The sequence below is a fragment of the Carassius carassius genome, unplaced genomic scaffold, assembly GCF_963082965.1.
Source record: "Carassius carassius unplaced genomic scaffold, fCarCar2.1 SCAFFOLD_58, whole genome shotgun sequence".
Lineage (NCBI taxonomy): Eukaryota > Metazoa > Chordata > Actinopteri > Cypriniformes > Cyprinidae > Carassius > Carassius carassius.
Window position 1 is genome coordinate 865,628 of NW_026775030.1, and position 17,231 is coordinate 882,858.

The following is a 17,231-nucleotide window of genomic DNA, read 5'->3' on the forward strand; positions in this document are numbered from 1 at the left end:
TCGAAGACCGCGCCTGAGAGTGTCCCGCCTCGTCCCTCCAGTCTCTCTGTGGGGGGGCACAAGACGCGACGCTCTGCTTCTGTTGCACTCTCTTTGAGGAGCTACTCGACGGCTGGAGCTGCCATCGTCCAGCAGCCCCAGAAATCTTAACTTTGAGCGGGATAAATTCATGAAAAGCGGCAGACTGTTCCTTTTCTTCTTGGAACCTCTCAGTGACAGATTGTAATGCCTCACCAAAGAGACCCCTAGGAGAAACCGGGGCATTTAAAAGAACTGATTTTTCTCTCTCATTCATTTTAGACTGGTTTAACGATAAATGCCTCTCCGTGGCCACCAGGGCTGTCATAGAACGGCCAATAGATCTAGCCGTCTCCTTGGTGGCCCGGAGAGAAAGATCAGCAGTCTGCCTCAATTATTTAATAATATCAGCTGAAATTTCTCCCTGCCCGCCAGCCTCTTTAAGCAGATCAGCCTGATAAGCCTGCATTATAGCCATAGTGTGCATGCAGGCTGCCGCTTGGCCAGCCACCGAGTAAGCCTTCCCCACCAGTGTTGAAGTATTTTTTAAAGGTCTAGTGGGGAGCGCCAGAGCTTTAAGTGATGATGCCGATTCGGGAGAGAAATAGCTCGCAAGCGTCTCTTCTGCCCTTGGCATCGTCACATAACCTTCATTTTTAGCACCCATAATATTAGAATTAATGTTTGAAGTGTGGGTGTAAATGCACACTGACATCGGTTCTAGCCCAGGTCTTTGACACCTCAGTGTGAAGATCCGGGAAGAACGTTAAGCTCCGGCGAGAAGGCTGAGTGCGTTTGGGCAGAAATTTGTCATCAAGTTTGCTTTTAATAAAAGACTCCTTTTCTACAGCACTTGACAAAACATCAATAAGCTCCTCATCAGGGGGAGACCGGAGTGACGAGTCTCCAGCCTCCTCTGTTCCCAGGCTTTCAACATCCAGCTCCTCAGAACTGGATAGCTGAAGCTCGGGAACATCATGTTGTGTCTCAACACGGGGAGAAGTAGCGGCGATAGAGACACTGGATCTCATCGGTGAAGGCTGAGATAGGGCGGAGCCCGTCTCAAACCCTCGGTGAGATCCATTTGCGAACCCCACAACAAACGCCTCTGCTCTGCCTCGACAGAAGCGGGACCTGAGCGCGGGGAACGCGCATCGAACCGCTTTCCTCAACGATCGACGAGAGTGCAGTGTCCTTAGGGGCAGACGCTCGCAATGCTCACAGTCAGCCCCCTCGAGAGCTGCCTGGGCATGCTGCACTCCTAAACAAGCCACACACAGTTGGTGTGAATCCCCACCCGTGAGAAATCGAGTACAGGGGGGGAACACACTTTCTATAATGCGGCTCGCTCGTCACACTCTCTCTGCTCATTTTTCTGTGTTTTTATTTAATTTATTTTATTCCTGTCTAGTGCTTTTACAACTAGAGACAGACAAACACAAGAAGACAGTTTTCAAACACACACAGAGCGCTGTTGAAGTACAGAAGCTGATGCGGTTGTGATTCTGGGGTGCTTTATAGTTTCCTGGTCGATGACGTCACTCTCCGTGACGCTCACTCTCGTCATTGACTGATTTCATTCATGCTTCAGACGCACTACGCTGGGGGCGTTCCCACTGCGAGTTCACGCAGCGGTAGTTCCTGAAGGGGAACAAAGAGAGCAACTAAAGGACTGAAGTAACGGAGATACCTGTATGTCTTTGCTCTGGAAGTGCATGAACATGGGCTGCAGGGGTTCAGGGATGCTGCGTCTGTGTTGCACCTTCTCCAGCAGGGGGAGCACAACCTTCCAGTAGTGCACACTGCGTCCAGCATACTCCTTCTGACCATAGTAAGAGTTCCCCCGCTCTGCCTGAGTTCTTAAGTTCTTCTTAAGACCATGTAAAGGAAATTAAATGAATGAACTAAAGGGAACACAATGCATTATGTTTGATAAATGTAAATATTTTTCCGGGGGCAGGGCAGGGCGAGGCAGCCAAGGTAAAGACTGTGACAACTTTAATATTTGAAAGGATACTATGGCAGGATTCGGTTAGTTAGGTTAGTTATTGCTTTCTTTATTCAAACTGTTTTTTTAATGAATATATTAGATTAGATTAGATTCAACTTTATTGTCACTGCGCATGTAAGGTACAAGGCAATGAAATGCAGTAAGCATCTAACCAGAAGTGCAATAAGCAGTAAGTACAGAATATACAAGGTCTACAATATGGACAATAACTATACAGATAAGTATTATGAACATAATTTACAGATTTTAAATACTATTAGCATGATATACGAATATATGGTTGACCTCCAGAATAAAAGCTATATCATACACGGAATATCACCTCTTATCGACACTAGGGTGTGACAATACACTTAGCTCATGAGATGAAACAAAATACAGATACTTGGTTCACTAGAATGAGACAATATTTTAATACTATTTTTAATATATTCATTATTTGTCTGTTAATAACAAAAAGTAACAATGCAGTTGTATTAAGAAGTATTTTAACTAATCTAGGGCTGTAACTAATGATTATTTTGATAATCAAGTAATCTACTGATTATTCTGACAACTGAGTAATCTGATATATTTTAGAAACACAAACAGACCTGAGTGAAAACCAGGCTTTAGTTTTTTATAAATAAACTAACGAAGAGGCAATAATAATTTGCTCAAATAAACCTAAAAAAACAATAAATTACATGACTGTATTGAAAAACACTTTTAAAAACTGAATAACTGAAAAGGTCAATTTTCATTCTATGATTCTTTCTTGTATTAATTATTGTCTGACACGTTTAATAGTCTAATACAATAGTCTAATCTAATACACATGCTAACCATTGGAATTATTGTACAAACAAGCACTTAAAACTTTAGATAAAAAAAAAAAAACATTATCCATTCACCATTGACCATTATCATGTCTTAAAAACATATTACCTGCTTAGCTGGGAAAACATCACGTTTGATCACATCAAGTTTAGAAATGTTTGTTTAGTTCGTAAGTTTAGCTCCTCCTCTAGTTGATTTTATTAAATTTAAATCTATTGAAAACAGAGTAACTAGAAGTGCAGCTAAAGCTGACTGCATAATTCCACATAGAAAGACCTTGTTTAGTCAAGCTGTTTTTTTTACATTCAGAGAATTACATCAGTGAAATTCAATACCACAATTAATTATAGAATGAACATCATTTTACTAATTTAAGCATCATTTTAAGAAATGGCTTCTTCATAACCAACAATGTGAACATTAATGTTTTATATTATGTATAGGTATATTAAATGATGCATTATATATATATATATATATATATATATATATATATATATATATATATATATATATATATATATATATATATATATATATATATATATGCATCATTTAATATACCTATACATAATATGAACATTAACAACTTAAGTACATTATGTAAAACAAATACCTACAGAGGGTGAAAACATGGCCTGGTGATGTTTCACTTTACAACGTGATTAAAAAATAGTTTAAATCCACTTATTTCTAATATTTGGCCACATGCATAAACTCTTATTTTGAAATCGCGATGCACAATACATGGCAAAACTAGATTGATAGGTTGATGTATTCTCCTGTGTTGGCAAAGTTTATAAATGATTTACGTAACAAATTTAGTGAGATTAACGTTAATTCAAAGTCACAGCATATGCAGAGGCAGAGTTTAACCCCTTTCAATCAGTACTGGTCAATTACTGATAAGTTACAATTACAGTTTTTCTCAGTTGCTTTGGTAGAATCATCCTTGAGATTTCCAAAACAGTAAGTGCATTTCTCAAAACAACTCGTACAAATAGCAAAACACCATGGATTACCTGCAAAAGCCACTCTTGCTCAAAATCCTTAGTTCATCTCTCAAAAATAAATATCTGTGTCAATGAACATGTCAGTGCCATCGAATGACAAGAAGTCCTTGTGTCATAGTTGACGGATAAGACAGTAAAATTGCTTAGTCATGTTGTCAATATAACAGTGTACTCTGGAGGGATGTTCTGCTGTAAACTACTGTATTGAACAGTATGCCATATGCTTATGTATGCCATATATCCATTTCAAAAGTACAAATGTACACGTTACTGTATGTGGGGTATAGACTGAAAGAGACTGGATTGAATTCCCAGTTACACTTTTACAGTTTTTCTCAGTCACTTTGGTGCATTTCTCAAATCAGAAATTAAATTCTCAAAATTACTTGTACAACCTCCACATCATCTAGTTATTTATACACATCACAAAACCAGTTTCTCATTCTTTTGAACAAGTTGCAATTGCATTGTGAAATAGAAAAGGAAAAAGAAATATGGGCACAAAGATGAAAATAAGTCCATTGTCAGAATGTGTAACTCTTGTGTTCTCTGTCTATACAGTATAAGCTTTCTAACTGAAGATTCATGAGATGAACCTTTGAGCTATTTCAGAGAAATTGTTAATCATTGGTTTATCATCTACATTCTCTTCATTAGTAAAGATTCACTTACACAATTCATGCCAAATTTACAAAAATTCTAATAATAATTTGTAAAAATAAAAATAAAAAGTGTGCTCTGTGTAATAAAACTTCTCTATCTGAAAGCATGTGATTTACCGTGCAGCCCTAGTTCTTCATTTAATCAACTCACTTTGTTCTGTTAAATTTCTCAAGGCGGTTCTCTAATCAGTGGTAAATTCCATCAGGTGCGTGATTTCACATAGAGCAGCTGTTACTACACAGAGCCATTGTTAACTGAGAAGATGCGCAAATAAACGATCATAGAACCGGCTTTACTGACGAAATGCGCATAACGATCGGCCGATCGTGATCGGAGCAGCCCTAGTGGAGGGTAAATAAAGACTTTTTAAAGAAAGGGAAACTGTAGCAGGGACTGCTAGTAAAACTATGAATCATGTGAGAAAAACGTGTGAAAGCAATGGGAAAGTGTCCATCTGATTGTGCCAGCAGACTGCATGAGCTGAAGCTGTGATGGGTGTCAGAAATGAAGTGTATGCGTCAGGTGAGGACGTACCGCGTCAGTCAGGTGTTTAGCCCAGTGTATGAGCAGAGCCGGCTGAAGGCCGTGTTTCTCTCCGGCACGCAGCGTACCCAGACCGTGCTGCACGACCAGACGCAGTTTAGCAGACGTCCCGGGCCTGAGAGACACACACTGCAGTCAGAACACATGACGTCTCACACACACACAGCTGGAGGAGTCACTCACTGCGCTCTCTTGTGGATCAGGCTGTAGACGGCGTCCCACCACTCTCTCTGTCTGTCAGACGACAGCAGCTTCATGATGTGCAGCGGCAGACAGCGAGGCTCGAGCGGCTGAGAGCAGGACGTCATCTTCACCCGCTCCTGCAGCTGTGTCTGACTGCAGAACACCACGCCGCTCACGAACACCTGCAACAAACACATGACAGAGATCCACATCACAGCCTAGACCTGTGTCCTCTGTGTCCTCATGCAGTCAGATGTAGAGACTTCACCTGCTCTCACTCGCTCAGCTGGGCTTTAAATGACACTTAATATCAGTAATATTATCAACTTAACTGCACTGACACTCTCAAAGGAGAACAAAATTAATTAAATTTAACTGAATAATGACACTATTGTCTTGAGTTGGGTCTGTGATGCTTCTTTTGGCTGCTGTATTGTCAGCTCCAATTTGTAAGGAATCCCCAGTGTATACGTGTGGGGAAATGCCACAGATAGTTAAGATGGAGGCTTAATGACTTTTAAACCAATACTTGGTCATAGGAAAATCATTTGGAGTTTCTAGGGGTGCAAATTCATACTCTACGATATTGGCGCATAGATATATGAGGACAAAAGCAATTAGCTATTTTAGAGATAGAAATAGAAAGCCCGATCCAGTAGTATCTGATTTGAAGCGTTAAATATAGAGAGTAAAATAGAGAAGGAAAAATCATAAGGGATAGACTATCCAAAAGCTGGAGTGAAACATGTGGAATTAGAGGCAGACTCCACTTCAAACATGAAGCCATTAGAATGCGGTTAAAAAAATCTACCTCAAAGATGTTTTTGCAAGGCAAGGAACATCAACGTTACGACATTAGGTTAAGAATAAACTAATCTTTGCAATTACCAGAATGTAATAGATAAACCTTAACAGTTAATCCAGAACTCGAAAACAAGATTCATTTTTAATGAGCCAAAAAGAATACATGTCACACCTCTGTTTATCAGTTTGCACTGGCTACCAATAGCTGCTCGCATAAAATTAAAGGCATTAATGTTTGCCTACAAAACTACCACTGGCTCTGCACCCATTTACCTAAACTTGTTACTTCAGACTTATGTGCCTCTAGAAGCTTGCGTTCTGCAAGTGAATGTCGCTTGATTGTGCCATCCCAAAGAAGCACAAAGTCACTTTTACGGACTTTTAAATTAAATCCCTCCTGGTGGAATGACCTCCCCAACTCAATCCGTCCTTAGCAACCTTCAAGAATCGGCGTAAAACCCATCTCTTCCATCTTTATTTGACATTTTACTCTAGCACTCACTATTCTAATTCTATTCTTAAATTTATTTGTACACTTGCTCTTTTATATTTGCACTTAATTTACTAACTGCTTGTTTTCTTAAAAAAATAAATAAAAAAATAACAGTAGCTTCTCTATTCTTTTTGTATTCTATCTATTTGTTTTCTTTTTATTTATTATACAATTAACAAAAGCAAAAAAGGCCTCTAACACTAGCTTGCTATGTGTACTGCATTAAGATAACACTTGTTATAGCACTTGTGTATCATTGCTCTTTTGTTGATTTTGATTGCTTTAATCCTCATTTGTAAGTCGCTTTGGTTAAAAAGTGTCTGCTAAATGAGTCCAGACTTTGAGAAGCACTGGATATTGTTTAGCCTGTAATAGCTTCGTATTTCCTTGCCTTGCCTTCAAGTGTTTGTTCCTTGGAACGAGTTTTTTTTTTTTGATTGTTTGCTGCCTGCCCCAAACACAGCCACAGCACTGTTTTGCATCTCTGAGCAACATGATTGTGTTTAGTTCCTGAATTATCAACCATTTAAATGATTTGGTTCAATTGCTATGAATCACTTATTAATGGGGACTTGCTGCCATCTGCTGGTGGGTTTAATTTAACATTTAAAGTATCTTTACATTTTTTTAATAATTTTATAATGTTTTTTTTAATAATGTTTTATGTTTAAAATAACAAAATATTATTTATGCATTTGTAACTGCAGGTTCAATGCATTCATGTCCCTCTGAGCTGAATTGAATAGTGTGCAATTAGATCTATATCTAAAAGCCTCTTCAGATGCAGCTTCTGGGCCCCATTTGAATAAAATCACATCCATTCAAACAAACAACAGACAGGGAGAAACAGTCATATTATCATATTATCAATAATTTAAGTCAAGTCACTTTTATTGTCACATCACAGCACATGTGCCTTGGTGAGTGCAATTCTTGGGAGTGTGCTCCAGTAACTACACATACACTATACACAGTATGTACACATTCTACATTATGTAGACATATATATGCAAAAAAATATGCTAAAGGTGCAACAGATTGTATGCGAACTGGATACAGAAAATGTCAAGGATGTGCACTGGATGGTATACAATGGTAGCAGATAAATTATTGTATTAAATGCAGTGTGTATGTATAGTCCAGTGTTGAATTTTAAAGTTAAAGTGCAGTGTGTGGCATACCAGGCGGTGATGCAGCCTGTCAAGTGTAGAATGTTCTGAGGATGCTGGGGCTCATTCCAAACTTCCTCAGCCGTCTCAGGAAGAAGAGGCATTGATGTGCCTTCTTCAGCACTTCATCAGTGTGTATGGACCAGGTGAGATTCTCGGATGTTAACGCCAAGGAACTTGAAGCTGCTTTCCCGCTCCACAGGTGTCCTGTCGATGGTGAAGGGTGTATGTTCTCTGTTCTGTCTCCTGAAATCCACCACCAGCTCCTTGGTCTTGTTGAGTGAGAGGTGGTTATCCTGACACCATTTAGTCAGGGTGCTCACCTCCTCTCTGTAAGCAGTCTCATCGTTGTCTGTGATCAGACCTATCACCATTGTGTCGTCAGCAAATTTGACAATGACGTTGGAGCTGTGTGTGGCTGTACAGTCATGTGTGTACAGGGAGTACAGGAGCGGGCTGAGGACACAGCCCTGAGGAGCACCAGTGTTGAGGGTCAGTGGGGACGAAGTGTTGTTGCCCATTCTGACTACCTGACTTCTGCCTGTCAGGAAGTCCAGGATCCAGCTGCACAGAGATCTGTTTAGTCCCAGAGTCTGGAGCTTCGCAAAAAGTTTGGCAGGCACTATGGTGTTAACCTGTTAGCCAGCACACCCCATTATGGGACTCACAGCTGAAAGTGCCCTACCGAACTTAAAATTTTCCTTACTTCAGTGTGTTACACACATAATTTTTGTGTCTTTGGAAAGAAGACTCTTTGGGCTTTACTTTTTGTCAACCAGAGTTGACAATGCTCAAAAATATTAAAAGTTATTGACACTGAAGGTGCCTTGAATTCTTTTTTACCACACTGTTTTTTGTTTTTTTTTTACATAAAAATACATGAACTCAGTCCTGGAGCAATCTAGAAAAGTAATGAGTTGAAAACCAAATGTCTCATGAGTTTATATTTCAAATATGAAGAAGATACCATGAAAAATGAGATTCCTGCAACCATTTTTCTGAGACTATGTCTAGCACCCCTCCCCAAATCTAAAAAATATTTACCAACTATATTGAAGGGTTCTACAAACTATTAGAGTTATTAAACATACCACTGCATATTTTTTTCAATTATAAAACAATAGACAGAATCTTAGACATCATAAAAGTGATTTATTTGAGCACTAGAAAGCAGTGGTGCAATGTAACAAAGTAAAAATACGTTTACGTTACAGTACTTAAGTATTTTTAGGAGTATCTGTACTTGAGTTTTTATATTTCAGGCAACTTTTACTCTACGACATTTCATAATTAAAATGTATCCTTTTACTCCGATACATTTCCCCAAAGTTTATTCGTTACTTACTACATAATATTCAGAAAAACACAGACTACAGGAAAGCAGGTTTGACGAATCAGTGGTCTGGCTTTTGCTAGTTAGATTAATAAAAAACACCTTTGCTTCAAATAAAAAAGATTTAACTTTGTATGCCATTTACAGAACATCCTGAGATTGCTAGAAATGCAGCATTTACAATTAATTCTGGTCATATAGTCAATTATCCTCTGTGCTGATAGCCAGTTATAGAGATGGTAATCATATAAATACGCCATAAAGTGTCACAGTGTCTGGTTTGTGTATCCCTGGGTGTCCACTAGAAGTCTCACTTCCCCATATCGTCACCCCACTCAGGAACTGCATTTCCCACAAATCTTTTGTCTGGACTCATTACTGTTCATTGCACACAGCTGTTCCCACTTACATTGTTTGCACCTGTCTATATATACCCTGTTTGTTTCTGTCATTGTTATGTAGTCCTTGTTTAATGTCACCTTGTTATTTCGTGTTCCCTGACTTATGTCTGTGTTTCCTGTTTTGGACTGATTACCTGGATTTTTGACCTTTGCCAGGCTGGATTTATGTTTCTGGACTACCCAAAGAAGGACTCCATCATGCCCTGATCCAGCGGTATGGGATTTCAAATCCTTTCCCCAGCCACCATGGAGGAGCGGAGGTGGAGACTCCTGAATTTAACCACCCTTCGTCAAAGGGGGTGTGTGGTGAGTGGTCTGGCTCAAGTGTTTTGGACCATGCCAGTAGGACTTGGGTATAACGATGAGGCATTGAACGACGTGTTTAATCACTGCCTTGATTACCCATTGCCTCAATAGGAGCTGAAGGGGCTTGAAATCCTGGACTTTTGGGGTTTCACCATAGACCTACACCGATCGTAATCAATGTGATACACCAGCCACACCTGTCTCTCCAGACACGATGGCTGACTCTATGCCTGTGTCTCCAGACAAGATGGCCGACTCTATTGCCTATGTCTCCGATGTCCCAGCGCCACTGCACAAGATGGCCGCCAGCCCAGCGCCACTGCACAAGAGGGCCACCAGCCCAGCGCCACTGCACAAGATGGCCACCACAGTTGATCTTTCAGAGTCAAGTCAGTTCCTCGTTGACTTTCCAGGGTCAAGTCAGGTCCCCATGGGCTTCCTAGAGTCAAGTCAGATCCCTGTTGACTTTCCAGAGTCAAGTTAAGTCCCTGTTGATCAGGTCCCAGTTGACCAGGTCCCCGTTGACTTTCCAGAGTCAAGTCAGGTCCCTGTTGATCAGGTCCCTGTTGATTTCCCAGAGTCTAGTCAGGTCACCGTTGACCGTTCAGAGTCAGGTCAAGTCACCACTGACCGTCCAGAGTCAGGTCAAGTCACCGTTGATCTCTGTGAACAAGGTCAAATTACAGTTGATCTTTATGATCCCAGTCATATCACTACCGTTCTTCCAGAACTTCATCACTTCCCAGTAGATCTTCAAGAGCTTCGTCATACCACAAGAGATCATCCAGAGCCTTGTCACATCTCAGCTGAACTTCCAGAGCCTTGTCACATCCTGTCTGTTGCACCCAGCCATGTTCTCTCAACCTGTTGTATTGCTGTCAAGGAGACTGTTACTGCTGCAGAACCTTCGGAGGCGTCAGTAGTATCCTTCCATGAACTTTCGTCGTGTCCTGTCACAGCAATGGAGGCCGCCTGTGAACTCATTGCCTGTCCTGTTATTGCCATGCAGGCCATCTATGAACTCACTGCCTGCCCTGTCATGGCCATGGAGGCCATCTACCATCTCATCATTCCCAAGGAGGTCGCCATTAACCTGTTCATGTTCTCTGTTTCAATCCTACCTGACCAGACTTGCTCTCCTGTCCCATCTGCTCGATTGTGGTGGTCTTCTGCTCCGCCTTGGTGGGCTCCAGTTCCGCCTGCACTGCTCCTGGTTTCCTGCCCTGCTGAGCCATCACTTCCTGCCGCTGTTCCCCTCCATGGACCTAGCCCCCCATCCCTCCCCCTGATCCTCCACCATTCCACCTCCCTCCTGGTCTCTTTGTTTTGTTTTTGTTGTTTTTTTCAGAGGAGCATCTGGAAGCTGATTCTCGGGGGGGGGGGGGGGGGGGTTGGTAGTTTCACAGTATCTGGTTTGTGTATCCCTGGGTGTCCACTAGAGGTCTCACTTCCCCATATCATCACCCCACTCAGGAACTGCATTTCCCACAAACCTTTTGTCTGGACTCATCAATGTTCATTGCACACAGCTGTTCCCACTTAGATTGTTTGCACCTGTCTTTATATACCCTGTTTGTTTCTGTCATGGTTATGTAGTCCTTTTTTAATGTCACCCTGTTATTTCGTCAGATGACAGGTGCGTCAGAGCGCGCGTCACGAGAGAGCGCCAGAATTCAAATAAACAATCTTCCGCCTATCTTTCACATTTTTTGGTGGACCATCTCATTCTGTTTGTGATACTGTATGCAACAAAACCATGCTATTTTTTTTTACTACCAAAACAGTTTCTGAGTGTAAGTTATTCCATAACAGACACAAACAATTCTGACCCTGAAGAACTGAAACGTAAACAAAGGAATTATGATCCATTTTACAATGTTATTGCTTCGTTGAACTAAACATGCTCTATGGGATGTTGTTCAGTGGACCCTTACCTTCCTAACTAAACCGGGATTTACAGCTGTGGGAGCATTTATGACTTGTTATTACGACAAATCTGTTATGTACTGCGTTTTTATTCTTAATGTTTTGATGTGTACTGCTTACACAAATTTAGCAAATACATTCTTTATAAGCTTTCCATTAAAAAACAGCAATCTGTCATCGATGCTTGAGGCTTAGATATTTATAATGTTACATAGTTTGTCAAGAAATTTGTCCCGTTTCATTTAATCTATTCGCCCCCCCAGATCCCTCCCCCCTACTAATATACGATGACATGCACCAGTCACTTTGTGCAGAATTGGTCTGCTCACTACCTCATTCTCCATGGAACTGACGTCATTCCACTACCTCATCAGTCAGTTAAATAAAATAACTGCTCTTGAGCCCTTTGCCACTTTAATCAGACTTAATAAGTTTTTGCACTAAATAATCTTTTATCTGCACTGTTGTTCACTTCATTGATTTGCACTCTATCTGCCTTTTGCCTTGCGCTGCTTTATTTAACTTTATTTTTAGTTTTATTATATGTCTTTTTTAACATTCCCTATTGTATAGTTGTATCTACATTTTATATTTTGATCTAGATTTTTAGGCTTTAATGTTAATGTTATCTGTGTGCACCGGGGTTCTGAGAGTAACGCAATTTAGATTCTCTGTATGTATGTACTGTACATGTGGAGGAATTGACAATAAAGCAGACTTGAACTTGAACTTGAACTTGAAATATTGACATGTGCAAACATGGTGAGTTCAGGACACCTGCGTTGGGGTGCGGGTTAAGAGGTTAAATGCTGAGCTGTAGTCCACAAACAGCATTCTCACATAGGTGTTCTTATTTTCCAGGTGGGAGAGAGCAGTGTGTAGGGTGAAAGCAATAGCATTGTATGTAGAACGGTTGCTTCGATATGCAAATTGTAGTGGATCCAGTGAGGCAGGGAGTACAGAGCATATGTAGTCTCTGACGAGTCTCTCAAAACACTTGCTGAAGATGGGTGTAAGAGGAATGGGCCTCCAGTCATTTAAGCATGTAATTTTATTTTTCTTTAGTATGGGCAAAATTATGGATTTTTTGAAGCATGAGGGAACCACAGACAGATAGATGGAGAGGTTGAAAATGTCTGTGAAAACACTGGCTAGTTGGAATGCGCATGCTCGGAGCACACATTGAGAGGCGGCAATGTTCACAGTAGCTGGTTTATTCCCTTTAAAATCTGTGATGTTACTGATGCCCTGCCACATGCTTCTTGCATCGTTGGTGTTGAATTGTTCTTCAACTTTCTTTTTATATTGTCTATTTGCAGCTTTGATGGATTTCCTGAGATCGTAACTGGCTTGTTTGCAATCATTAGCGTTCCCAGATTTAAAAGCAGGTGTCCATGCTGAAAAGGCTGCTCGAACATCGCTATTAATTCACGGGTTTTGGTTGGGGTAGATGCGGATTGTTTTTGTCTGCACTACATCTTCTACACACTTCCTGATGAAACATGTTTCAGTTTCTGAGTATGCCTCCATGTCGTCGTGAGATGCTGCCCGGAACATGTCCCAGTATAATGATCCTGTAGTATAGTCTCTGATTGGTCCGACAGGGCAGGTGCTTCCCGTTTCAGTTTCTGCCTATAAGCAGGCTGGAGCAGATTGGAAGAGTGATCCAATTTGCCAAAAGGTGGGCAGGGGTGAGATTTGTAGGAGAGTAGCAGTGGTCCAGTGCACGATTAACACGCGTGTTGATGGTGATGTGCTGAAAATATTTTGGAGCTATCGTTCTGAAGTTGGCTTTGTTAAAGTCCCCTGTAACAATAAATGCTGCATCTGGGTACACGGTTTCCTGCTCTCTTACATTCCCATACAGTTGCTTGAGTGCCTGATCTGTGTTGGTTTGAGGAGGAATGTAGACAGCTGTAAATTCCATCAGTAGCGAGAATGGTCGTCACAGAAGCATATGGAATTCCAGATCAGGGGAGCATAAGGATTTAATAGTGTGTAGGTTCCTTTCATCAAACCATGAGTTGTTGATAAAAGATTTATTGTTGATTTACAATCTGAAATAGAAAAAAAATGCCAGATTGTGTTTTGATAGACTTTTTCTGTGAGGGTGTTAAATCATTGCTGAGATATAAGCTCTTTCACTAGGGTCCGTGTTTGTCACTCGTTCAATTTGTGTATTATGTTTTGTTGTGTGTTGGCCTTTCATTCACTGTGGGTGTCGCAGAGGAGGAAAGCGACACCGCATCTGTGACTGATATGGCTGCCGCACCGGAGCATAATAATATAATTGTGGTGACAGCAAAGCCTGTTCGCAAAATGGCAGTGAGACCAACGCCCCGTCATGTCACAGCTGATCTTCCTGGGTCAAGTCAAGTCACAGTTGATTGACATGGATCAAGTCAAGTTGCAGCTCATGAGTTAATTCACATCTCAACTGATCTTCCAGAGCCTCACCATGTCTCACCTGATGTCTCACCAGAGCCTTGTCACGTCCCAGCTGATCTTCTAGTGCCTTGTAACTTCCCATCTGATCTTCTAGTGCCTTGTAACTTCTCAGCTGAACTCCCAGAGCCTCATCACATCCCAGCTGATATTCTAGAGTCTCGCCACATCTCACCTGTTCGACTACAGTTAAGTCATGTCTCAGCAGTTTGTCCAGAGTCAAGTCACTTCACAACTGACCTTCCAGAGTCACATCACATTACAGCTGATCATCCAGAGTCACGTCACGTACTCTCTGTTATGCCCAGATTATCAAGGTCATCCCTTCGTTATCCCAGTCTGGTATCCCGTGTGAGGGACTGCTCTGTCTGCTCCTCCGTGGTGATCTTCTGCCCTGTCTGCTCTGCCCTGTCTCCCTGCTTCACTGGCTCCGCCCTGGTTCTCTACTCCACCCTGGTTCCCTGCTCTGCCCTGTTCTGTTCAGTCCATGGCTTTCTGTCCAATTGCCATCGGAGGTCACTCTTCCATCATATTGTTGATCACAATTGCACAGATTGATATACTATACACTGGACTACATTTCCCATTTCACTAATGACTCACAAAGCTGTAACCAATCTAATGAACTTTATAAGCCATGGTTATCCTCCATCAAATCGCAGAGTATGGCTTATCATTTTACAGTTATGCATGTTGCAATCAGGCTGCAATTGTTTTTTTTATTAGTAAGTGTGTTCCCTGGGAATCGAACCCACAACCTTTTGCACTGCTAACACTAATTTACGAAGACATTTCGTGTCTTGCCTAGCCTTAGTCGTGTTCATAGTTTGTTTAACGTTACCTATGTCTTGATCCTTGCCTGTTATCTGGTTTTGTCTGATCTCTGCCTGCCCTGAATTACATCGCCTGTCTCGTCTCACCCCTTTCGAATACTGTTTACCCCTCACCTTGGCCATTGCCTGTGTTTTGTATTTAGTCTTCAGTCTTGTCCTCTATATTACTGTTTGCTGTGTATCAACCCATGCCTGTTTCATGATCAAGCCTTTGAATAAAGCATGCAAGTGGATCCGCAGGTATCACATCTTGTTCGCCCCATTACAAATATATTGAAATACAATAAATAAAAATAAAGTTATAGCTTTTATGTAAAAACATGGATTAAGATTTGTTTATTCACTTTATATGTTAAGTAATTTTTTAATACTTTAATAATAGAAATGCATACACATGATGTCATTGCATGTCTACGGTTATTTGAACCATTTATTTGAATCAAACTGTCCGAAGGAACCAATTTGTGGAAAATAATCATATTTCTCCATCTGCTTGAGGCTCTGGATTACAGGTAAACATTTTCAGCTTCATCTTCATTTTCTTGTACAGACTGATAGTTTGCTTCATAAGACCTCAAGATATCATCAGGAACCACAGATATTAATTTTGTGTTAGCTGATATTATTTTATTTTATTTTTTCTAAAAAAATGGCCAGCTGTTGCATTTTATAAATAACCAAGAAGCGAGGTCTCAGCCAAAAATATTATTTACTGTTTTACTGAAGAAAAAGTCACCTGCATCTTGGATGGCCTGAGGATAAAGAAATTAACAGCAAATGTTCATTTTTGGCTGAACTATCCCTTTAAATTACTTTATTAATTACAATAAATTATTTCAGAAAGGCCCTGCCACCTACAGCACCATCTTGCATCTCTGCACAGAATGACATCAGCGAATCACCAAACCCTGTTCCTGTTTCGCACAGACCAACAACTTCCTCTGTGGAAGACACTAAAGCAATGAACGCACCTCCAGGTCCAGCAGGCAGATGGATTCCGGTGCGTTGGTGTCCAGTTTTGAGGTCTCGAGCGTGAGGCGAGGGAAGAGCTGCTTGAGCCAGTCCTGCAGACTCACGCTTTGACCCATTAGCCCCCACTGCAGGCCGAGCCACACCAGCTGCTGCAGATCACCCGCGTGCAGCATCACCGCTCCTGTGACACACACACACTGCATCAGAATCTGCTGCAGACCCAACACACTCACTCACGCTCCGGTCTGACACTCACCACTGTCCCACTTGGCCAGATCAGCGGCTTTGGGCGCGTGTACACTGAGTACATGGATGTCATCATTACAGATGAAGGAGAGCTGCTCCTGTGTCTGTGCACCGAACAGCTGATCAAACAGATGACCCGGGCCACTCCGGTTCCCGAACGACTCCACCACATCCTTCAGCAGCTGCTCCACGTCCTGGCTCAGGTTCAGCAGCATGTGACCCGCCTGACTCTGACGATCACAGGCCAGCAGCTCCAGAGGCTCATGGGACACCTGCTCACTCTTCAGGCTCCTGGCTTTGGGTCTGGGAGCCTGAGGGAGAAGAGGATGAAAGCCTGTAAGGAGGACAATCACACAGCTCAAACGCATGAGGAAGAGGAAATTAGATGTGCACAAATTGACTGGCCAGGAACTGGAATTAGCAGATTTTCCACACGATCAGCTCAGATTTCAACATCACACTTACGGGGACTGATCGTGTCTTTATGTCGTGCCAGATGAGGCTTGCACAGCCAGAGTGAGTGTGTGACAGACTCGTTCAGAAATCAAAACAAATGAGCGCAACAGCACACACAGAAAGTTATGCATACTGCTGAAGTAAAAAAAAAAAAGAATTTATGATTTAGGTCAGCAACAGATGTTTCAACACGAAATGTGTGCCCTAAGCAGGATTGTGTTGTTGTGCCCCCCTTCCTCAAATATGATGATAAAAAAATACAATGGGGTAAAAATAGAACTTTGATAAAATAAAAAAGTAAATAAATAAATGAATAAATTGTAATATTTACAAATCACAATTGCAGCTCTCACGTTTATCCAAACTATACATTTATTATAACACTAATGTATTTTATAGTTTCAAGCATTCAGAAATCATGCAAAAGAAAATTAAGTAGTTTCACTATGATAAAACCATAGTTTATTTTTGACTGGGTTGTGGTGTCCACATGTTTATTGTTGAAGAAATTATAAAGGCTGTGTCATCTATAATAAAAAGTAGGCCAAAAATGAAAGATTAAGTGAATTTTTGAATGAAATGTTTGGCCAATAGCCT

The 17,231-nt window shown here is 41.2% G+C and overlaps 1 protein-coding gene across 1 annotated transcript in view; it reads right to left on the bottom strand.

Annotated features, from left to right (window-relative positions):
- ranbp2 (RAN binding protein 2) overlaps positions 1-17,231 on the bottom strand; it is a 213,404-nt gene that overhangs the window by 188,847 nt on the left and 7,326 nt on the right. The window contains exons 2-6 of the mRNA XM_059547033.1: positions 16,189-16,489; positions 15,932-16,113; positions 5,251-5,432; positions 5,059-5,182; positions 1,709-1,870 (exon numbers count right to left, since the gene is read on the bottom strand). Coding sequence (XP_059403016.1) covers positions 1,709-1,870; positions 5,059-5,182; positions 5,251-5,432; positions 15,932-16,113; positions 16,189-16,489 — 951 coding nt within the window. The remainder of the gene's footprint in view (positions 1-1,708; positions 1,871-5,058; positions 5,183-5,250; positions 5,433-15,931; positions 16,114-16,188; positions 16,490-17,231) is intronic.